Genomic DNA, 24,727 nt, shown 5'->3' on the forward strand with positions numbered 1-24,727 from the left:
ATAATACTAGAAGCAAAACCTTTATAAAGGCATTTACTGTATTTCCTTACAATTGACTGACAGGAAGAGAAAGATAGCATTTCAATATGGTTTTTACTCTAGATAAACTCGTGTAGTTTCCCTTAAGCAGCCAAGACAAATTCAGTGCTCTGTTCATTTTTTGTGCTAGTATATGCAACCCTCAAGTTTTCACAGGGGCAGTTGTTGTTAGACTGTTGAGAGAGTATGCATAGGATCTTACTGTGCTGTGGTGTTGGGAATGCCAGTGGTTCTCAACTAGGGCAAAGGAGGAGAATGATTCCCCCCACCCAGGGGACATTTGTCACAACTGGAAGGAATGCAACTGGCACCTAATGGAGAGAGGACAGGGATGCTTCTAAATGTTGTACAATGCATAGGACAGGTCATCACAAAAAAGAATGATCAAAACTTATGAAAATCAGAGTCTAATATTGCCATTTGAACAGGTTATTTTAGGATAAGTGATGAAAGGTGAGTCTTTGATTGGTTTGTTTAGGGTGATCTCAGATCAACATGATTGAATTGAGAGCAGTGGAATACATCCTAATTGATGGTAACCCCCTCTGCGTACTTTAAAAAGAAGAAAGGAAATCCTAAGGAGAAGTGAAATTGAAAGTTGCTTTAGCTCTCTTTTTTTGAGGTTGTATGTAATGGGAAGTTAAGATAGTGTTCTGTGGTAAGCACTTTGGAGAGCATTTAGAGAATGTGAACTTTTACATACATGCTGACCCAACAATTCATCCCTAACTATATATCATGAGAAACTGTTATACACTTGCACATGGAAACCAAGTACAAAGATGTCAATTAAACATCCTATATAATAAAAGGCCAATATGCAAATCGACCGAACAGTGGAACGACCAGTCGCTATGACACGCACTGACCACCAGGGGGCAGACGCTCGATGCAGGGGGAGCACCGCTCAGCCAGAAGCCAGGCTCATGGCTGGCGAGCTCAGAGGCGGTGGTGGGAGCTAAGGATATCCAACTGGGGAGTGGGCCTAAGCCGTCAGTCGGACATCCCCCAAGGGCTCTTGGACTGCGAGAGGGCACAGGCTGGGCTGAGGGACCCCCCCCCGAGTGCACGAATCTAGTGCACTGGGCCTCTAGTTGTTAATAATAGTGAAATTGGCAAGAATTATAGTATCCATAGAGAAATTAATACATAATATTATAGTAGTTCATTGAAATACTAGAACATTTAAAATGAATGAGCTAGATCTACATAAATTAAATGAATAATTGTTAGAGAAAAGTTGTTACAAAGCATATTAGAAAAGAAGTACAGTATGATATTTCTATAAATTTAAAATAGAAAACAAAATTATGTAGAGTTTCTAGATACTTATATATGTAGTAAAATTATAAAAACGTGGGAGTGACATAAACTATTCAGAAAAGTGATTGCCTCTGAAGAGGGAGAGAGTGGGAATGGGATTAAAGGTGTGTGTCTTCAATAGACTGTAATTTTTGACTCTATAAGATGCTCTAAAATGAATATTTTAATGTGTTTAATCTGAACAGTGGGTAAGAGGGTATCTGTAATACTGTTCTTTTGTATGATTATAAGTATTTTTGTTTTTTTAAAAAGTTAGATGCCTCCTGAGTATGATTAGCTGTAGTCCACATATGCTGGAAAAAAGGACAAAATTACAGATTTCGATTTAAATGTGCTTGTTTTTATTTTTTATTTTGGCTTAAATAGCTGTGGCATTAGTCCTTAACAAATTCCTATATGCCAGTGAAAAATATGTGTTTTTAGGTTTGCTAACTAGTTAATAGGAAGTCTGAGGATGATAAATTTAAACTAGGTAAGATTAATGGAATGTGTTAACCACTTTTCTCACTGATTCTCAAATTAGAGTTTGTTAGATGGCAGTATAACAAATAATTTGACATAATTATTTGTTTTTGTTTTTCCAGCGTTTTATTCAGTATTTGGCTTCAAGAAACACATTGTTTAACTTAAGCAATTTTTTGGATAAAAGTGGATTACAAGGTAAAGACAACTTACTTATAGAGTGCTCCTGTGTGATGATTTCTTCAGAGTTGAACTCTTTTGTCTTTTAGAACATGTACTGTAGAGGAACCTTATTTTAGTAGTTGTAGCAGAAAAATCCCACAAAAAAACCCACTGTATTTTAATGTGAAGCTTAAGATTGACTTTACAAGTTGATGCCCAAAGTTCTTTGCAAAACAGTATAGTGTAATAGTTTGAGAGCATGGATTCTGGAACTGAACTGCCTAGGTTTGCAATCCATCGGTACACATACTTGATATATGAACTTGAGCAAGTTACTTCTCCTCTCTGGGTCTGTAAAATAAGGAATAATGATAGCACTTATGCTATTAGATTTGTCATGAGGCTTAGCCTAGTTAATAAATGCAAAGTGCTTAAAACAGTGCTTGTCAACAAGAAACACTATGTACATGTCTGCTTTGATTGTTAATGTTATTGTTTTATTCCAAAAAATGTAGTCGGAAATATTATACATTTAGTAGCAAAGGTAAGCAGTGTTTTATTCAGATGAATTGCTCATTGTTATATCTTGTTATTTTATCTTATTTTACTTTTAATTTAGTGACTTGAAATTGCTGTAATCTTGTGGCCTTCCATGCACATTTTGTCTTTAAAAAAAATATGTTTTTATTGATTTCAGAGAGGAAAGGAAAGGGAGAGATAGAAACATCAGTGATGAGATTGATTGATCAGCTGACTTCTGCATGCCCTCCCAAAATCTGGACATGTGTCCTGACCAGGAATTGAACCGTGACCTTCTGGTTTATAGGTCGATGCTCAACCACTGAGCAACACCAGCAGGGCACATTCTGCCTTAATAGGATTTGTTGTACTTAGTTCCAGAACTAGTTCATTAGCATTATAGAATGCCAACTCTAGGAAGAACCTCATAAAAGATATACCAAATGACTTGTAGTAAGGCTCTACCTGGAAAATGTCTTTAGAGAAGGTGAGATTTGTGCTGGGCTTTGAAAAATGGATGGAAGAGTTGGCTTACACAAAGTACATAGATATACACGGATGTGAAAGTTCATGGGGTATTTGAGATTTATAGAACAGGTGATTGTGAATAGAATGTGTGGTTGATGTATTGGAGAATATATAGTGCAGATAGCCCTCAAGAAGCTGTTTGGGGCCAAAATTAGGCACAGAAGGATTTGATAGAGTTGGGATTTTGTAATGCAATGAGAAACCATCAAAGTTTTTTGAGTTGAGGGCTGAGGGTAGAGGAAATGTGTGTAATAAAGAAAGCATCATAGCTCAGTGCAGGTTGGATTAGTGTGGATAAAATCTTGAAGACATCAAGACTGTTCTGGCCATCATTCCAGTCATCTAGGGGAGAGTTAACGAGAACCTGAATTGTGGCTCTTGTGGGGAGAAACTTCAATAGAATTTAGTGACTAGCTGTTTTTTGGTTAGGGACTGTCCAGTTAGTACTTGTTTACTTTTGGTGGGGCCAGGGTTGGAACCTGCAACCAAGGTTCGTGCCCTTGACCAGAATCAAACCCTCCAACCTTTAGTCTCGTGGCCGATGCTCTATCTGCTGAGACAAATTAGCTAGGGCTGGCTCATCTTTTTATTTCTGCTTCTCCCCTTATTTAGTTTATTTGAACTAAGAGTCTGCAGAAAATAATATGCAAATTACTACTCTAGAGTAGAGTATATGCATATGTCCAACTGAGTTTTTTGTGTCTTATTAGCCATTTTCTTAAGTACTGCTAGTGATACGGGTGTTTTTAATATGTTTTTATTGATTTCAGAGAGAGGAAGAGAGAGATAAAAACATCAATGAAGAGAGAAAATCACCTATAGACTGCCTCCTCCATGCCCCCTACTGGGGTTCAGGCCCACAACCCAGGCATGTGTCCTAACCGGGAATCCAAATGTGACCTCCTGGTTCATGGGACAATGCTCAACCACGGAGCCACACTGGCCAACCCAGTGATAAGGATTTAAGACTTTCATTCCTTTCATGTAGAGAACAGTTTTTAGGCCTTTGATTGAAAGCTCATTTTCTAAAGAGATTATAAAAATAAGACTGAAACAATAATTAAAAGCATGTAATGCAGTGGTGTTTTTGAAAAGTAATTTTGATTGCTGATGCATTTTGTTGGGTGGAGTCTTGTATGTTTTATTAAATATATACTGGGTGTTACGCTAGATGTATATAAATGTAAATACGCTTCTTGTGAGTTAGATATATACTGTGGGCATCTAATAGTTTTGAGCTGTATTTGGATTAGGAATATGTGGGAGCACAAAGAGTTTAGGGAAAATTTCAGAGATTGAGACTTGAAGGATGAGAGGTATTTCCCCCAGTAGACAGGATAGAATCCACTAGAGGGAACAGTGTGAACTAAAGAGCTGAGGAATGTGAATGTGAAACACCTTATCAAATATGCTAGTGGCTTTGAGAAATTATGAAGACAGTGGGAGTTTTTTCTATTTTATTCACTAATTTTTCTTCACTTGCACTTAGTAGGCCTTGAAAAAATATTTGCTGAATAAATGAACTGGTGATTATGTTAAATCCTGTCACTTTACATTTTCTTTTCTGTGCTTCATCTAATTTGGTATTGTCCTTTTGAAGTAGCAGAAATCATCAAGTAAAATTAAGTTCATTAGATGCAAGTGAACCAAAATAAAATGGACCTCTTTTCAGTGAGGAGCAAAAATTTATAGACTTCTTTGAATCAGGCAATAATTACAATACCAGATTTTTTTCCTTTTATAACATTGATTAGATTTTATGTCCTGAAGTTTTCATATCTCATGATTATAACGAAACAAAACTTTAGAATGATTTAGGTATTCATTTAGAAAGTTTTATTGAAAACATAAAATTGGGTTTTTGTTGTGCCTTAAACTTGCATATTGACATTTCTGTCATTGTACCATATACACTTATTTTCTGTAGTTTTTAATAAGGTTGGCATACAAGGGCAATGGTTGTTCTAAATAATTAAACAACTAATAATTTCTTAGGTATGAAAATTATAAAAGTGCTTAATGATTTGAGGCGTGGGTTGTGATTCCATAGGGTATTAAATTTGAGTTATGAGGTTGTCAAGTAATGTAGAACATATTTTTCTAATTCCTAATAAGTAAAAGATAGGAATGATGATCAGAAGCAGAATTATTTTAGTGAAATTCTAGGGGGGAAGGTTTTTTTCAAAGCCACATATGACATACCTGACATAAAAATGTGAAGTTCTTGTGATTTTAATGTGATATTTTTCATTAGTCACTAAATTTACATTACAAAATTGAGTTGGAATATCAAGACATGGCCATTGGATGAAATGAGTTGGTTTTCTAAGCAAATTTGGATTTTAATAATTTATGAAAACCTTTTTTATTTTTTTATTTACAGGATATGACATGTCTACATTTATTAGGCGGTATAGTAGATATCTAAATGAAAAAGCAGTTTCATACAGACAAGTTGCATTTGATTTCACAAAAGTGAAAAGAGGGTGAGTTAAGCTTCATTTCTTTTCTTTTTCTTGACATCCAATAGATTTGAATATTTATAAATGTAAATCATAAAAAATATTAGACTATGAATTATGGAATATCAGGCCAGTTTAAAAAATTTGAACTTCAGATTTCCTTGAAGATGTACAACAGATACTTTTTGCACTAGGAGTTTTAAATTTTATAACAGCTTTATTGAGATAGAATTTACATACATAAAATGTGCTGTATTTAGGATTTTCAATTCAGTGGTTTTTAATATATTTACAAAGTTGTCCAATAGCACTACTATCAAATTCAAAAACATAACATTTTTTAATAGTAATTTTTATTTTTTAATTACAGTTGACATACAATACAGGTGTACAACCCAGTGATTAGCCATTTATATAACTTACAAAGTGATCACCCTGATACAACTAGTTTGTTTTCTATGCTATACCTTACATCACCATAGCTATTCTCTAACTACCAATTTATACTTCTAAATCCCTTCATCTTTTTCACTCACCCACCCCTTCACAACACCCCTCTGATCTGGCAATCATTAAAATGTTCTCTATATCTATGAATCTGTTTCCGTTCTGCTTATTCATTTACTAGCGTTCCCGTTGCAGGAAAAATCCTGCAATAGGGTTTCATGCTGCACTCTACCCCGCCCCGCCCCACTCTCCTTCCTTCTCTCCCGGCCCCGCCTCCGCTCCTCCCTTGTCCCCCGGCCCACCTTCTTCGCCAGCCCGCCCCGTTCTCCTTCCTTCTCCCCCGGCTCCTCCCTTCTCCTCCCCCCGGCTAGCTTGCTTCTCCGCAGCTTTGCTCCCTTCAGCATCTCTTGGCTTCTTTCTAAGCTGTCTTGATATGCAAGTTAGCCGCCATCTTTGTTGGGATAATTTGCATACTCGTCCTGATTGGTTGCTGGGCGTGGCTTGGCTGGTGGGCGTGGTTTGGGCGTAGCGAAGGTGCAGTCAATTTGCATATTTGTCTATTAGGTAGGATTTTTAAAATTTTTTTGGATTTCACATATAAGTGAAATCATTTGGCATTTGTCTTTCTCTAATTTATTTCACTAAGCACAATACACTCAAGGTACATCCATGTTGTTTCAAATGGCAAGAGTTCATTCTTTTTTTTTTTTTTTGTGGCTGAATCATATTCCATTGTATATAATGGAATATATTACTTTATCCATAAATTCATTTGTTGATGGACTCTTAAGTTGCTTCCATATTTTGGCTATTGTAAATAATGTTGTAATGAACAAATGGATGCATATGTCTTTTCAATTTAGTGTTTTGGATTTCTTCAGAAAAATACCCAGAAGTGGAATTCCTGAGCCCTTCTTTGTCTCTTGTAGCCTTTGTTTTAAAGTCTTATTTTGTATGATACAAGTATTACTATCTCAGCTCCTTTTTATTTCCATTTTTATGAAATCTCTTTTTCCATCTCTTTACTTATAGTCTGTGTACCTTTCTATCTGAAATGAGTCTCTTGTACACAGTATGTGTAAGGGTCTTGTTTTCTTATCCCTTCAGCCACCATATGTCTTTTGATTGGAGCATTTAATCCATTGCATTTAAAGTAATTATTGATAGACATGTAGTTATTGCCATTTTATTATTCATATTTTTTATCTTTTTCTTTAAAGAAGTCCCTTTAACATACCTTGTATTGCTTGTTTGATGGTGACGAACTCCTTTAGCTCTTTCTTGTCAGGGAAGCTCTTTTATCTGACCTTCGATTCTAAATGATAGCCATGCTGGATAGAGTAATCTTGATTGTGGGTCCTTGGTTTTCATCACTTTGAATATTTTTTACCTGTAAAGTTTCTGTTGTGAAATCAGCTGACAGTCTGATCAGCACTTCCTTTTAGGTAACTAGCTGCTTTTCTCTTGTTGCTTTTAAGATTCTATCTTTGTCTTTAACATTTTGCATTTTAAGTATGATGTGTCTTGGTGTGGGCCTCTTAGGGTTCATCTTGTGGAGGACTCTCTCAGCTTCCTGAACTTGTGTTGAGCTTCCTTGGACTTGTGTGTCTTTTTCTTTTACTAGGTTAGGAAAGTTTTCAGTCATTATTTCTTCAAATAGATTTTCAGTCCCTTGCTCTTTCTCGTCTCTTCCTGGTACATCTATGATGCAGCTGTTAACACTTGATATTGTCCCATAGGTCCATTAAAAAAAAATCCTCATTTTAGAAAAATTCTTTTTTTCTTTTTGCAGCTCTGTTTGGGTGTTTTTTCTACCTTGACTTCCAAATTACTGATTCATTTCTGTGCTTCATCTAATCTGGTGTTGATTCCTTATAGTGTATTTTTCATTTCAGTTACTGTATTTTCATTTCTGACTGGTTGTTTTTATGGTTCCTATGTCATTTTTTTTTTCCTGCTGGAATCATGTAATATGTGGCTTTTTATGTCTGGCTTCTTTGACTTAGCATAATGTATTCAAGTTGTAGCATCATTGTTTTAGGATGGATCAGTACTTCTATTTATGGCTGAGTCATATTCTAGTGTATGGATGATACTACATTTTGTTTATTCATCAGCTGATGGACGTTTGAGTGGTTTCTACTTTTTGGCTATTAGGATTAGTGCTGCTATGAGCATTGGTGAATCGTTTTTGTGTGGATTCTTTTCATTTCTTTTGGGTATGTACCTAGGAGTGGAATTGCTGGGTTATATGATAACACTTGAGGAACTGCCAAACTGTTTTGTTTAGTTTTTAAAGCAGTTGAACTGTTTTTATGTTCCTACCACCAATATATGTGGATTCGATTTCCACACATTCTTGTCAATACTTGTTATTTTTTTTATTATTATTATAGTCATAATAGTGGGTATAAAGTAGTATATCATTATGCTTTTTTTGGTTCGTGTTTTCCTGATGGGTAATAATGTTAAGTGTCTTTTTCTGTCCTATTGGCCATTTGTATATCTTTGGAAAAGTGTTCAAGTCCTTTGCTTGTGTTTTAATTAGGTCTTATATAAGGGAGTTTAGCATTGTGGATTTTGGTATTCATGGTGGGGATGTGTGTCCTAGAACCAGTCCCCCCTAGTACCGAAGTACAAGTTATGTTCCCTAACCCCCCTGCATTGTTCAAAGGTCAACTGTACTCCTTTTATAAAGCCCTTTTTTGTTATTCTGGCAAATTCTTAGTTATTTTTCAAGAATTCACTTCGACATTTCTTTGAGGAAGCCTTATTTCTGTTGTTAAATGTTGTATGACATGCTCACACCCAAGAGAGTATAGTTGTGCCGTATTCATATATTTAGGACTTTCCAGAGTGCCTAAACATAGTGGATGTTTAATAGTTTCCAAAAAGATGACTAGATGAGTTTGTAAACAGTACATTAAATGGTTCAATGAAAAATAGATCCAATAAATTGCCCATAGATTTGTCTTTTTAGTTGGTTAAACATTGGACTCTTCCCATACTCCCCACACAGACACCCCTTTCCCCCTGAGAATTATCAATCCACTCCCATCTATGCCTCTGATTCTAATAAGTTTATCAGTTTATTCTGTTCCTCAGATTTTTAATTCACTTGACTTTTAGATTCACTTGTTGATTTGTATTTGTTGTTCATAATTTTTATCTTTCTCCTTCTTTTTCCTTTTTTAAGGAATATCTTTCAGCATTTCATATAATGTTTTGGTGGTGATGAACTCCTAGCTTTTTCTTATCTGTGAAGGTCTTTATCTGCCCTTCAATTCTGAATGATAACTTTGCTGGGTAGAGTAGTCTTGGTTGTAGGTTCCTGCTATTCATCACTTTGAATATTTCTTGCCACTCCCGTCTGGCCTGCATGGTTTCTGTTGAGAAATTAGCTGATAATCGTATGGGAGCTCCCTTGTAGGTAACGAACTGTTTTTCTCTTGCTGCTTGTAAGATTCTCTCTTTGTCTTTTGCTCTTGGCATTTTAATTATGATGTGTCTTGGTGTGATCCTCTTTGGATTCCTTTTGTTTGGGGTTCTGTGCGCTTCCTGGACTTGTAAGTCTATTTCTTTCATCAGGTGGGGGAAGTTTTCGTTCATTATTTCTTCAAATAGGTTTTCAGCATCTTGCTCTCTCTCTTCTTCTGGTACCCCCATAATTCTGATGTTGGTTCGCTTGAAGTTGTCCCAGAGGCTTCTTACACTATCTTCAACTTTCTGAATTCTCTTCTCTTCATGCTTCTCTGGAGGAGTGCCCTTGGCCTCTTTGTATTCCAAATCTTTGAGTTGATTCTTGCAATCCTCTAGTCTGCTTTTGGGTCTCTGTATAATATTTTTTATCTCAGTCAGTGTATGTTTAATTTCTAGTTGGTCCTCATGGAATTTATCGGCCTTTTCCATGAAATTCTTGAAAAACCTTATAACCGTGGTTTTGAACTCTATGTCCAATCGCTTGTTTTCCTCCATTTCTTTGGTTTGTGATCTGTTTCCTTGCCTTCTCATATTCTCTGCTTCCCTGAGTTGGTAGGGTAGTTTTGTGTACTAGGTGTCCTATTGGTTCAACGGGTCAGCCTCCCAGTTACTTGAGGTGGACACTCTTGGTGTACCCTTGTGTACTGTGTGTTCCCCAGCAGGAGCTACAGCAAGGGCTAGTTTTCTCCTCCTTTGCTTGGGCGGTTTTGGAGCAGTCTGACTGGAGCTGCAGTTGGTTAAGCTGCCACAGAACAGGCCATTTATATGTAAAAGCCGCTGTGTGGAGCCTGGGCAGGTTTGTAGAATGTGCGGGGCGGGGCCTCAGGGCGGGGCCTCAGGGCTGGGCGGGGTCTCAGGGCGTCACTAGGCTGGGGCGTGGCCAACAGCGATGGCTGCCGTCAGCCGTCTCTTCCTTTCCCGTTTCCAAGTCCCTGCGCCCCATGGTCCAGCGCAGTAAACAATGATTGCTGGGCGCACCACCGCAAAAAAGTCACTCTCACTTTCCGACCCGATGGCCGAGAGTCCAGCTTCTCCCCGTAGGTGTCTGGGTCCCCCGAGTGTCCCCAGAAACTGGATTTCAGAGTGATCGGGAGCTTGTCTCCCTGCGGGTTGAAGAAAAGCCTCGCACCCAGCCGCCCGCCGCCGGCCCGATTCGCGTGCCTCCGTACCTCAGCTTTTCAGCGATTGTGCTCCTTTCTGTTCTTAGTTGTAAATCTTCCACTCAGCCAGCTTTCCCGTGGTTCTGGGTGGTAGACGTTTTTGTCTTTTAGTTGTGTTTTTGAAATTGTTGTGTGAGGCAGCAGATTAGTTGTTTAACTATGCCGCCATCTTGGTTCGGTTTTCACGTTGAATTATCTTGACTTCTAAATTAGTACAGTTCAAAGTAACAAGACATTGTGTAAATTAATCAAGGTATTGTATGTGAATGAAGACATGGATAATTAGGCTTAAACCCATTGCTGTTAATATTTGGGAAGCAAGTATCTGAATTTAATTGTAATCTATTTTAAAAGTCGTAAGAACCTGTGCTCTGCATGGAGTATGAATTGTCATACATTTGATTTGAATCATGTTCAAGCATTTGGGATTGTAAATTATTTGAGTTTTTTGAAGTCTGATGTAATCGTGATAACTGTTAAGATTCTTCTTAATTAAAAAATTTAAAGTTCTCTGGGAAGAAATGATGTGGAGGCTATTGAGAGAGGGAGGAGTCAGAAATATTCCCACAGTTTCTGGCATAAGTCACAGGGTACATGGCACTATTTACAGGGAAGGTTTTGGGGAGTGGTGTAAGGTAGGGTATAGTGCTAAAAAGTAAGGATTTAGTTTTGGAAATACTAGTTTTGAGTGATTTGTACAAGTTGAGATATCAAGTAGGCAGTTGAATATACTAACTTGGAACTTGAGAGTTCTAGTCTGGGAATATAAATATGTCAATGGCATTTTGCTAATTTCTGTCTTGGGAAGGACAGCTCACCTGGGGCGTAAGTTCAGAATGAGAGAAGAAGGCCCAGAAAACCTTGAGATACACAACATCTATTTTAGAGGATGGATAAAAGATGAGGAGCCAACAAGAGAGATTGGAAAGTGATCCTGAGGTAGGAAGAAAACAAAGAGAGAATGATATAGGAGATGCTAAGAGAGTAGAATATTATTAAGAATGAGGAAAACTTGAATGATGCTGAGAAGTCTAGTCAGATAATGTTAGGTAAGTACCCATTGGAGAAGCAATATGGAATTCCTAGATGACTTAAACTAGAGAAATTGAACTGGATGGTAGGAGTGGGGCTCATAATGCAATGAATTGAATAATGAACAAAATGTGAGGAAGTGGCCACTCTTGTGAGAAGTATGCTTGACACTGCAAGGGAATAACATGGGATTAGTGGTGGTGGTGATGGTGGTGGTGGTGGTGTGTGTCTGTTTAAAGAATGGTGATTCTATAAACTTTGCTTGCATGTTCATGGGAATGATCTAGTATAAAAGAAAAGAGTAATAAGCTACATTGTGCAGTATGCCAGCTACTTGCCACATGTGGCTATTTAAATTTAAATAGATTAAAATCAAATAAAAAATCATTTCCCTTGTTGCATCAGCTACATTACAGATGCTGAGTAGCCACATGTGGCTAGTGGCTACCATATTGAATGGTGCAGATACAGAACATTTCCATCACTGCAGATAGTTCTGTTGGGCAGTCAGTGCTGTGTTAGAAAAGAGGACAACTAAGGATGTGACAAAGTGGGATCCAGCGGACCTATGTGAATGGAGTTTACATTTGCTAGAAAGAAATACTTTTGCTACTGTAATAGGAATAGACCAGATAAATGTAGTTTTGGTGGCGAGATGACCAGCCAATCTCTTATTGTCATTTTCTATTTCTGAATGAAATAGTTTGAGAGTTAAGTGCTGAGAGTTTGTGTGTTGGGTGTGGGATACAAGAAAGGGAGTGGTGGGAGAAGGAAGTTTGAAGTATAAGTACTGAGGAAAGGAATTCAAGAGAAGACTAAGAGAATTACTGGCAATGCCAAGTCCTTATTTGAAGTTGATTATATTTGTTATAGTTTTATCAGTTTGCTCAGTTTTGTGGTTTTCTTTACCAGGACTCAGCTGCATCTCACTGTCATGGATGAGGTAAATGTTGGCTCACCCAGGATTGTGAATTTGTCAGGTGACTTACAAAGGAAGAAGAGAGTACAGAGGAATTAATAGTAATCTTTGGAATTCTAAACTAGATGAAGGAAGTAAAAATAAGGGAACAATGTGGATAGTGGGTTTGTACATTGAAGTTTATGATGAAGTCAAACAGTTTTTGCCATGGGGGATAATTGACCAAGGTTGCTAGAGGTTTAAAGGTTATTGTTACAGGATATGGTATCTGAATTTTGTTTTTGTTTTTTTCATTTGGTGGTGGGGGATGGTTGATGTGGCTTTTGGGACAGTAAACTCAGGATCTGACCATGGGAATAAGAACTGCTTTTAAGGCACTTTGAGATCAAGATGTTGGATTTGTTATCCATGTAGATGCTGAAGTTAACTAAGAAAAACTGAGGCAGAATTTAAGTCTCTTGTGATGGAGGGGAAGTGACTAGAAGTAAAAAGTGACCTCAGCAAGAAGAGAGAGGGAGAACTAAAAGGGGACCAAATAATGACTGATAAAATGAGTGTATGATGACAATAAAAAAAGAGTTACAATGAGGGAATGGTGTCCTATTCCAAACTCCAGCAGCTAGTACCAATCAATGTAGTTTAGTATTTGAGAGGTTACCTAGCCTTATTGGGAAGAATTGTTGGGCTAAAAAGCTAGTCAGTAGCTGCCTACTTAAGGCAGTCCAGTGTTGTGTAGCACAAAGCACTATTGTTGCTTTTCATAACTTAATTGTTTTTTCTGGTTTCTGGGGTTGTGATTGAAGGAAGTAACTCAGGGTTGGAGCAGCTGGTTATAAGTATGGTTTATTTGTAAATTACAGAGAGCTTGCGCACTTTTTGAAAGTGCCTTGTTACTCTGCCAAAAGGTTACAAAAAGCACTGTTTTAAAGTCTAATATAGCGGGGTTTATATAATGATCCTACCACTGATTAGTTCTTTGACCGTACACTGTCATATAACCCCACAACCTAAAATTTCACCACCTATAAAATGGGGCAGGACCATCTATCTACAGGATTTTTGTGAGGATTTGGAAAACATATCAAGTTCTTAATGTGGAGCCTGATATATAATAAGCACTTAGTGGTATACCTTAGTCTCAGTACTTTTTATCTAGTGTTTTTGATACTAGTTTTGTAAAATTCTAGTTTATTTGGTACTGCTAATATTTCTCTTATGTTTAGAAATATCTAAAGAAATATTTAAAGGAATATTTTTGGAATTACTTAACAATATTTTATTTAAAACATTCCTCTTAATATTCACTTATTTAATGATCAGATTAGAATGACTTGGTAAAATTGTCTTATTTTATAATAAAATGATTTTAGTTACAATTTTCTGTATATCAAGCAATTGGTATTTGAGTAATGAATAAAATAGACGAGTTTAAGTGCTAGCTCCATTAAATCCTGACTAATAAGTGATTTGAGGCAATTATTTTATTTGTAATTTTTAAAAAATAGTAAAACTGCACTTTACTGGTATACACATGAGTGGTGTGAGAATCAGATGATTTCCTCATGTAAAAAGTACATTACAAACCTGGCTGTATGATGTAAACTTTGATTTTTATTCTCTTATTTTACTTTTTTTTTTTTAGTTTTAAATGAGCACCTTGATAGACATACTTTCTGTTTTTGTTTTTTCTCTATGATTTATGCTTGAGATTTCAGGTTCAGTAATGACTTAAAAATATGTGTTTTATAGCAACTTGTTCTCTGTTTAGAGAACCATATGGGAGTTTGAAATGTAGGTTTAATAACAAACTCAATTGTTTCTTTTTTAAAAAACAGGGCTGATGGAGTTATGAGGACAATGAACACAGAAAAACTCCTAAAAACTGTACCTATTATTCAAAATCAAATGGATGCCCTTCTTGATTTTAATGTAAGTTGATTGCACAAATCTTTTATAACTTAAGATTTTAAAAACATTATAATTGGTTGAGGTTTTTATTTTTACAGACTCTGATTTTTCATACTAATATCCTATTTGGCAAAGTATAATATTATTATAAAACAGCCAGGCTTATTGGTTTACATGTTGTATGTGGCTGTTATCACGACGTAATTACAGAGTTTGATAGCTGTGTTAAGAGACTATATAGTCCACAGAGTCTAAAATACAAACAGGCCCTTACAAAAAAAGTTTTCTAACATTTAGACTAGAAGACATAGAAGATTGATGTAACTACTGAATGATATTTTCGTTTTGATAGTGAAGAGGGTCCAAACGTGTAATTTGTTTTCATTTTATAAAATTACTTTCTTCAGTGTCAGTATTGTACTTCATTGTATGTAACAATTTACCTGATATGCCTATTGATAGAGTTTTTCTGTTGTTGTTTTTTAATCCAGAAAATAAATGGGGCGTGGGAGAATACAGAGAAGAGAGGGGACACTAAATTTTGTGTGTGTGTTAGATAATGTGCGTATCTACACATTTTAAAAACCTATTTTTGTAGGGTTAATGCCTAAAAAAAGAATTTGGTTCAAAGGACATAAACATTTATACTTTTAAATAATTGCCAATTTACACTCGGAAAGGGTTGAGCCACTTGTCAACAGGTGCCTGTTTTTCTTAATTTTTACCCAATAATACATTGGTTTTGATTATTTTGATACCTGCTGGTCTGGTGCTCAAAAAAAGAATAGTTCAGTAGTTTAATTTTATTATTATATCTTAATTTATCCAGTAAGCAAAGGTGAGCTTCTTTTCACATATTACTGGTCATATGAATTATCTGTTATCTGCTTTATTATTAGGATTCTCTTTCCATAATAGAAATCAGCCTTGTTAGATATTCTGCAAATATTTACCAATTTGTTGCTTACTATTTAACTTTGTGCTTATGCTTTTATATACCTACTTAACAAATTAATTTTCACATACTAGATATCCTTGTTATCTAAAAAAGTGCTTAAAAGTTAATTTGGCTTATCCTATTGATTCATTCCTTGAGATAAAAATAAAATTATTCTTAATAGATAAATAAGTGATTTTTTTGTTATAGCATAATTCAATAATAATAAATATTGGTTATTCATGTGTAAGGTACTGCACTAGGCTCTTGATACTCAGTATCCTATATAATAAAAGAGAAAATGTAAATTGACTGCACCTCCATGACACCCACCAGCCAATCAGGAGTGAGTATGCAAATTAACCCGACAAAGATGGTGGGTTAAATTTGCATACACAGGCGCCTGGCGGAGAGCAGAGCGGGAGAACTGGCGGAGAGTAGAGCGGATTGGGGAACAATCCAGGACTGCTGGCTCCCAACTGCTTGCCTGCCTGCCTTCCTGATTGCCCCTAACCGCTTCTGCTTGCCAGCCTGATCACCCCTAACTGCCCTCTCCTGCAGGGTTGATCACCTCTAACTGCTCTCCCTTGCAGGCCGGGTGCCTCCCAACTGCCCTCTCCTGCTGGCCATCTTGTGGTGGCCATCTTGTGTCCACATAGGGGCAGGATCTTTGACCATATGGGGGCAGCTATATTGTGTGTTGCAGTGATGGTCAATCTGCATATTACTCTTTTATTAGATAGGATAGAGGCCTGGTACAGGGGTGGGGGCCAGCTCGTTTGCCCTGAAGGGTGTCCCGGATCAGGTTGGGGTTCCCTTGGTGCGTGGGGTGGCCTGAGCAAGGCGCCTGTGGTGGTTTGCAGGCCGGCCACACCCCCTGGCAACCCAAGCGGAGGCCCTGGTATCTGGAATTTATTTTCCTTCTACAATTGAAACTTTGTAGCCTGGAGCGGAGCCAAGCCTGGGGCTCCCTCCAGGGCCGGCAGCCATTTGTGTTGGGGTTATAATTGAAACTTTGTTGCCTTAAGCGGGTGAGCCCAGCCAGGGTGTGTGGAAAGCTTTGCTTCCCCTGTTGCCGGCGGCAACCCTGGCCTGCTCTCTCAAGCTCCAATCTGTCGCCATTTGTTTGAATTTATTTACCTTCTATAATTGAAACTTTGTAGCTTGAGTGGAGGCTTAGGCCTGGCAAGGGCAGGCGGAAAGCTTGGCTTCCTCTGTTACCTAGGAAACCTTGCTCTCTGTGGCTGTAGCCATCTTGGTTTGGGTTAATTTGCATGCTCGCTCTGATTGGCTTGTGGGCATGGCTTGTGGGTGTGTTGGAGGTATGGTCAATTTGCATATTTGTCTATTATTAGGTAGGAGATACATACATACACACACACACACACACACACACACACACGTGCACGCACGCGCGCACGTGTGTGTGTATGCCTAAGCGATCAGAATAACCGGAACGTGTGTGTGTGTGTGTGTGTGTGTGTGTGTGTGTGTGTGCCTAAGCGATCAGAATAACCGGAACGACTAGAACAACTGGTTGCTATGACGTGCACTGACCACCAGGGTGACCCCCTGGTGGTCAGTGCACTCCCACAGCCAACTTCCCCTGGCTGGCTAACCTCCCATGGTCCCTCCCAATGTCCTCCAGGCTGGGATGGGGAATCAGGGGTGGGTAGCGGTGGATGTGGCCCCTTTCCCAGAGGGGCCGAGGTCCAGGTCCTCATCGGGGCCAGTGGCCAACCTCCCCTGCCCCGTTCCTCCCCCTGGCTGTCAGGCCCCGATCAGCCCGCCTCCCACCTGCCACGGTGGCAAGGGAAGGAGAAGGCGGGGAGGTGGGGAACTGCGTGGTGGCGGGGTGCCAACAATGGTGGTGTCAGCGTCTGGCATTCGTTCCTTCCGTGCCCAGCCCAGAGACCATCGCCTCCTCTCTGGCCCGGCCCTGATCGGCTGGGCCCCAGTTGGCCTCGATCGCCAGCCAGGCCTAGGGACCTCACCCGTGCACGAATTTCATGCACCAGACCTCTAGTTTAATAAATAAATACCTTTTGGTTTAAAAATATTCAGTAAGTCCTTCATGACTCAAAGGGAAATCCACCTGGTAAGGACTTTATTTTGCAGTTAGAAGTATTTCATGTTGAAATGAACTTACAATAAAAGACTTTTGAGATATAGCCCATGAATTTAAATAGTTAAAGGGTACTTTTGTTTTCAACTATTTATTTCAAAATTAATTTAATGTTGTATGATGTTTTTTGCTTGTGGCTTTTACTAAAATCTAAACTCTTTGATTTAATATTTTTGCACTCTTTGGCTATAACTCTGATTGCAAGAAATAAATGTCTTTTTCTGTAATACACCTAAATACATGAATTCACTGTATTTTAATTTGAAGGAAGTCATTGTTATTTAAAACATAAGATTAGCTAAATTTTTTTTCTAATTTTCCTTCAGGTTAATAGTAATGAACTTACAAATGGAGTAATAAATGCTGCCTTCATGCTCTTGTTCAAAGATGCCATTAGACTGTTTGCAGCATACAATGAAGGAATTATTAACCTATTGGGTAAATATTGCTGTAGCTTAATGGCATTTTATTTCTTATCTTGTGTCATATGGGTAACTAATATTGTCTGAGTTGTTACTTAAGGTTGAATAAATATTTTTTGAGATATATTCATTTGTTGTAACAATTTGGGCAGAAATTTTATACCTGTTACACATGCTGAGTGATTAAATATACTTTTACAACTAGAATGTTTAGCTAAATGAACTTTATATTTTTTAGATATATCTGTGTTTTCTTCTATCAGTTTTATAATTTGTAGAAATATAAAAATTTCTTTAAAATTAACTTGGAGCCGAAACTGGTTTGGCTCAGTGGATAGAGCGTCGACCTGCGGACTCAAGGGTCCCGGGTTCGATTCCGGTCAAGGGCATGTACCTTGATTGCGGGCACATCCCCAGTAGGGGGTGTGCAGGAGGCAGCTGATCGATGTTTCTCCCTCATCGATGTTTCTAACTCTCTGTCCCTCTCTCTTCCTCTCTGTAGAAAATCAATAAAATATATTTAAAAAAAAATAAATTAAATTAACTTGGAATTTTTCTGTCCAGGAAAAATCTTATTTCTTCATAATTTACTCCATAATGAACTTTAACTGTAAAATTGATATTTTTTCTAAACTTAATTTTAAAATGGATAATTATTTTAAATGCATTTAACCTTTTTTTTTTTAAGGATGAGGTGTTTTGAGGCATTTTAGGACTATATGGTGCTTTATTGTGTATTTGGTATATGGTTGATCCTTGAACAGCACAGATATATTTTTCAACAAATACAGTAAATATATTTTCCTTACTATTTTCTTTTTTGTTGTTGTTCTTTTGTTCTGTTAATCCTCACATGAGGATAGTTTTTTCCATTGAGAGAGTGGAAGGTGGGGAGAGAGGAGGAGAGGGAGAGAAAAACATCAATGTGAAGCTGGTTGCCTCCTGCATGTGCCCTGACTCAGGGCGGGGAGCGAACCTGCAACCCAGGTATGTGCCCTTGACTGGAAATAGAAGCTGAGACCAACCTTTCTGTTCTTGGGACGACGCTGTTACCATGGAGCAACACCGTTTAGGGCTCTTATGATTTTCTTAACATTTTCTTTTCTCTAGCTTACTTTATTATAACATTTATTTATAGTATGTAATGTATATAGCATACAAAATATATGTCAATTGACTGTTTGTTATTCTTAAGGCTTCCCAGTCTATTAGTATGTAAAATTTTGGGAAGTCAAAATTTATATGCAGATTTTCAATTGCATTGGAATTGGTGCTGTTAACACATGCATGGTTCAAGAGTTAACTGTATATGGAATGCAGTTATTTTGCCTAGAAATGCTCTGTTTTCCCCAATGGGATTTGGATTTGGTTTTCAAAGAGTGCCAAAGTACAAATATCATATATCAAATGTGTCCACATTTCTTTTTGAGTGTGATAATTTTATGTGAGTAAAAGTATTTTTATATCTACTTTTGGCAGAAAAATATTTTGATATGAAAAAGAATCAGTGCAAAGAAGGTCTTGACATCTATAAGAAGTTCCTGACCAGGATGACAAGAATCTCAGAGTTTCTCAAAGTTGCAGAGGTAAACTGTCTTTAAGTGACTATACTTCTTAACCTGCTTTTTTTGTCTATAAGTGTATATTTAATTCAATACTGAACATTGACAGCTAATTTCTTAAAACTTATTTATAAATTAGGTAGGTGGCACACAGTGTCAGCGATTTTTATATTTGGAATTAGTCATGTATATTAGAAGATTTATTGTGTTAAATATGGTGAAGACTATTCTATGATAGTGCTCAAGTCTCTTCAGTGAGACTTTTAACTGGAGCCACATTGTTCAAAATATTTTGTTCCCTTGCAGAAGTGAATTTAGTGTATTTATTGTTTTTCAGTGATTATAAAAACCTTGAGTATGGGTAATAGAATAATCTAATTTTGCAAATCTATTTAAATAATTTTCTGAAATTGTCACAGAAGACAGTTGTGGTAATGCTTACAGGCATTATCTTGTACAGAGGCAGGTCTTAAAGTGCTTTTGTTTGTTTTTATTTACCCTCTCTCTATCACCACTAGAGATGTCTTGCTAAGATAATTCTGGAAGATGACTAGGCTATAACTGATCAGTTATATCAAAGTAGTTAAACTGGAACTAGCAAGTTGGTGATTTTAGCTCTATTACCGTAGTGATTTTATTCTGTAGCAGATGAATACAACAGGATGGTGAGACCTTTGGAAAAAAATGTGCTTTGTGGTGTTAATCAGCTATTTTATAAAGTATACTGCAGTTTATTTTGAATTTAAGGTATCTTTCAAAGAGAGATTAACGTCCCCCCCCCCCCCCATTTTTGTAGGGCCAGTCACATTAAAAGCAGAAGATAAAAGTTTATGCTATGATTCCAGTAAATTCTTTAAATACATTTTAATTTGTTAGCTTTCCCTTTTGGCCTGTTATATCTTTTGCATTTGATAGTTATAATTATTGACTTAAGTTTTACGTCCTTGTTTACATCCAGATCTGCTGGTCTTACTTTGAAATGGAATAGACCATCAGTTCCATATGATCTGAGAAATAAGATTCTCCTGCCCTAAAATATTTTTTCATGATGCTGTCTTTGGGTTGTAATTTCATTATGAGATCTTGGTTCTTGGAATAAAAAGGCACAAGTAACATTTTTAAATGTGTTTGAAAGGGACAAATCTATTAGTTATTGATTAGCTATAAAGATCTCAGTTTGAATTATTTTATCAACCTTTCTACTGATGTCATTCTGGGGCTGGCCCTTGAGAAGAGAGAATGATTAGAAAATGAAACATAATGCCAGGGAGGGAAAGAGTTCTTTAATTTGGGTACTAGAATAATAAATAGGAATGGTTTTTATCTTCTTTTGCTGGAAATTGTCTAGTGCTTGAACATTATGAAAGCCTGTTTGGGATTGCTTTGTGAAAATAATTATATCCTGGTTAGATATCAGTTTGCATTTGTATAAAACTGGCCTACTTGAATGAACACAGGTTTTAAAAAATTGTTATCTATGGTGATTGCCTGGGAAAGCATATTTTATGGAGGAAGACAAAGTTATTGTCATGAGGTTTGTTTTTTAACTCTTTTCATGCCCCAGGGAACTTGTTTGTAGTCAGCCTTTCTTCATTCTTGCCATGAGCTTTTATCATATAGCATCAAGAAGTGATGTATTTTTCAGATTATGACAAGGTACAGGTGCTTAAAAGATATGGAGATGGTAACTTAACAGTCTTATTGAATTTCCAAAAACTCTCTGGTTTTCCTCCTGTTACAACTTTAGAGCCATCAAATAACATCTAAGCACCTGGAAGTACTGAATGATATATTTGGAGATTAAATATTTTTCTGAAGTCTATCTAAAATATTGTTCTAAAATAGTGTTCACAGAACTAGTCATAAATGTCATTTTCTAGTTGTTATTTATATAACATCTTTATTATAATTTTATCTATTAAATACAATGTTGCTTCTTCTTACAGCAAGTTGGAATTGACAGAGGTGATATACCAGACCTTTCACAGGTAAGTATATTTTTATATCAATTCACTGTCTGCTATGTATTGTTAGTTGTGATAGGCACCAAATGAGTAATATGCAGCCCATGCCAACAAGGAAATCATTGTGATTTTTCTTGACAGATTTTAATATTTCAATGTTTTGGTGATAATTGTTCTATAATTGTTCTATGATCATATAGGGTGTTCTATTCACCTCTTATATTGGTGGAGCTAGCCACTGCTATATCATTCTTTGAGTTTATTCTTTTTAATCTTTCCTGTCATCATCAAAAGGAAGAATTGAACTTAGAGAATGGAATTTTTAAAACAAAATGTGCACTATTGATAGAGAATTTTTTTCCCAATTTGTTTCCTCTGACAGGATACAAGACAAACACCCAGTTTGTTTGAGTTTTCAAAGGATATTTCCTTTGCCCCACTTGAAGATAGAGAATTATTTTATACAGGATTTATGTTTCCTGTTTTAAACCTTCTGCTTTGGCTATTTGACTCAGGTAGGAGTATTAAATAGGGATAAACATCAAAACATGATTTGGAAGAAGAGAGCAGGCTTTGATAATCTGTTCGAGTGCTGGCTATTCCACTAGCTTGCCGTGTGATTTGGGGAAGTTACTCTATGCTTCAGTTTCATCATCTCTAAAATGGAGATATTGTAATACCCACTTCATAAGGTAGTTGGGGCGATTAAATGAGTTAATACCTAAACACAGCATTAAACACTCATTGTTAGCTATTATTATGTTGATTTTATCATCAAAAAAAATTTCTAGGGCCTGGCCAGTGTGGTTCAGTGGTTGAGCATTGACCTTATGAACCAGGAGGTTTGCTTCCTGGTCAGGGCATATGCCCAGGCTTCAGGCTCGATCCCCAGTAGAGGGAGCGTGCAGGAGGCAGCTGATCTATGATTATGATTCTCTCTCATCATTGATGTTTCTATCTCTCCCTCACCATTCCTCCCTCTGAAATCAATAAGAAATATATATTTTTTAATTACAGGAAAGAAACTTTAAACCTGCTTTTTTTCCCCCCTGACTTTTTCTCTTTTTGTTTGTTTGTTTTTACTGAATATTAGGAATGAAAGTACCTGGCATAAACTATCCTTGTAGCATTTGTATCACCTCTCTCCTTAATAGACTCTTTTACCTCATTTTTAAATTGTTCTGGGACATCTTTTAAATAAAGGTCTTTGTTGTATTTCTCTGTACTGAACTTGTTCTGTTTTATCCCTTTGATTTCCAGGCCAAGAGTACATAATAGATCTAGTTATGGGTTATCTACCTATACTAATAAAAGGGTAATATGCTAATTAGACCGGGAGACCTTCCGAACAAAGCCATGGTGGTGGGGCCGAGGCATAGGCGGTTAGGGGCGATTAGGCCAGCAGGGGGGGTATTTGGGGGCAAGCAGGTTGGCAGTGGGGGACAGTTGGGGGCGATCAGGCCGGCAGGGGGGGCAGTTGGGGGCAAGCAGGTTGGCAGTGGGGGACAGTTGGGGGCGATCAGGCCGGCAGGGGGGGCAGTTGGGGGCGAGCAGAGTGGCGGGGGGGGGGGCAATCAGGCCGGTGGGGGGGGAGTTGGGGGTGAGCCAGCCGGCAGGGAGGGGGGAGCAGTTGGGGGCGAGCAGGCTGGCAGGCAGAATGGTTAGGGGCGATCAGGCAGGCAGGCAGGCAGGCAGGCAGGTGAGCGGTTAGGAGCCAGCGGTCCTAGATTGTGAGAGGGATGTCCGACTGCCGGTTTAGGCTGATCCCAGGGGTCGGCACGAATTTCATGCACCGGGCCACTAGTATGTAAATAAAACACCCTGCATTGGAGATAAATTGACCTTATTAAGATTGAGTACATTACTATGCCCTAAGATGTGAGAAAAATCATTGCTAAAACAATCTAAATATATAAAAGGCTAATATGCTAAGTGTCCTTTCACCCATCCGACTGGTCACTATGACAGACACTGATCACCAGAAGGCAGACACTCAAACGCAGGAGCTGCTGTGATGTACACTGGCCATTTACAGAGAAATGGCAATGCGGACCTGGTGCCAACAAAGCAACACTCAGCTTCCCCCAAGTGGGACACAGGCCCTGCCACCACCCCGGAGTGATAGCTCACCAAATTGCAGCCGATGCTGCCGAGACCCCATGGCCAGCCCAGAAACGGTGGCTGTGGGCTCCGGGTAATGACATAATGTAGCAACGCCCAGCTTCCTCTCCCTAGCGACTAGCCTCCTTGCAGTTTCTTCAGCCCAGGAACATGACTTGTTTTACAGCCAGGTGGAAACATTTCACACTGTAACCAAATGTCTGTGAAGCATTTTCCCGTGCCTCATCTCATTTGATCCTCACAGAAGTCCTGGAGTAGGTAGATAGACTCAGTGGAATCCTATTTTCTAATCATTAGATGGAAAACAGATTTGGAAGGCTTAGAAACTTGACCCGACTGAAAAGAATTAAGAAATGGTGGACCTTGAAAATGACTTCAGGTTTTCTCACTGTGCAGAATATAGTCAAACACTGCTGCAGTTAAATATTTTACCTTTTGTTCTCCCTACGTGATTTACAATAATAATCTGCTTTGGGTTGATATTTACTGCTGTGTTGCTGACAATTACCTGGAAGAGAAGTTGGGGTGCTTCACTGGGCTGGAAAAAGTTTAGCTAAATCAGAAAGCAGGTCTAATTAAGCAAGTTTGTTCTCTATCTATAAAAGGCTAAGTTGACTTGCGCATATGCGGTACATATAAAGCTCTTGCTGGCGCCAATCACATGCGTGTCTCTCCATCTGTCATTATCGATCATGAATTTGGTTGACACTTTTATTATAGAGAAAGGGCAAATTGTGATACTAAAATATTTCTTCTAATTAATTTCCTTTCAATGTGCATGAATTTGTGCACCGGGCCACTAGTATGTGTATAAACTGATTTGGCAGTTACAGATTCCCTATTACTCCATTTGTCAAGTCACCTTTACCTATCTTTTGTTATAAAAATACTAGAGGCCCAGTGCATGAAATTCATGCATAGGAAGGGGGTCCCCTCAGCTTGGCCTGCACTCTCTCCAATCTGGGACCCCTCAGGAACTCTGACTCCTAACCGCTCACCTGCCTGCTGGCCTGATCCCCCTGACTGCTCCCCTGCCTGACTGATCGCCTCTAACCTTCTCTGCCTTGGCCCCGCCAATGTGGCTTTGTCTGGAAGGACGTCCAGAAGATGTTCAGTCTAATTAGCATATTACCCTTTTATTAGTATAGCTAAGAC

At 37.9% G+C, this 24,727-nt stretch overlaps 1 protein-coding gene and 1 non-coding gene across 14 annotated transcripts in view; one reads left to right on the forward strand and one right to left on the reverse strand.

Moving 5' to 3' along the window:
- The window catches only part of PICALM (phosphatidylinositol binding clathrin assembly protein), a 111,490-nt gene that overhangs the window by 38,075 nt on the left and 48,688 nt on the right, over positions 1-24,727 (forward strand). For 12 of the 13 annotated variants that reach the window (XM_028128473.2, XM_028128498.2, XM_028128482.2 and 9 more), the window contains exons 3-8: positions 1,947-2,022; positions 5,417-5,519; positions 14,369-14,462; positions 17,830-17,941; positions 19,405-19,511; positions 21,434-21,475. In XM_028128473.2, coding sequence (XP_027984274.1) covers positions 1,947-2,022; positions 5,417-5,519; positions 14,369-14,462; positions 17,830-17,941; positions 19,405-19,511; positions 21,434-21,475 — 534 coding nt within the window. The remainder of the gene's footprint in view (positions 1-1,946; positions 2,023-5,416; positions 5,520-14,368; positions 14,463-17,829; positions 17,942-19,404; positions 19,512-21,433; positions 21,476-24,727) is intronic. The other variant, XM_054725139.1, reaches the window with a different exon arrangement.
- On the reverse strand, positions 21,816-21,929 carry LOC114227123 (small nucleolar RNA SNORA27). Its single transcript, XR_003613202.1, has one exon. It is a non-coding gene; the product is annotated as a small nucleolar RNA SNORA27 (small nucleolar RNA).

This window comes from Eptesicus fuscus, chromosome 13 (assembly GCF_027574615.1).
Source record: "Eptesicus fuscus isolate TK198812 chromosome 13, DD_ASM_mEF_20220401, whole genome shotgun sequence".
In the NCBI taxonomy this organism is placed as follows: domain Eukaryota; kingdom Metazoa; phylum Chordata; class Mammalia; order Chiroptera; family Vespertilionidae; genus Eptesicus; species Eptesicus fuscus.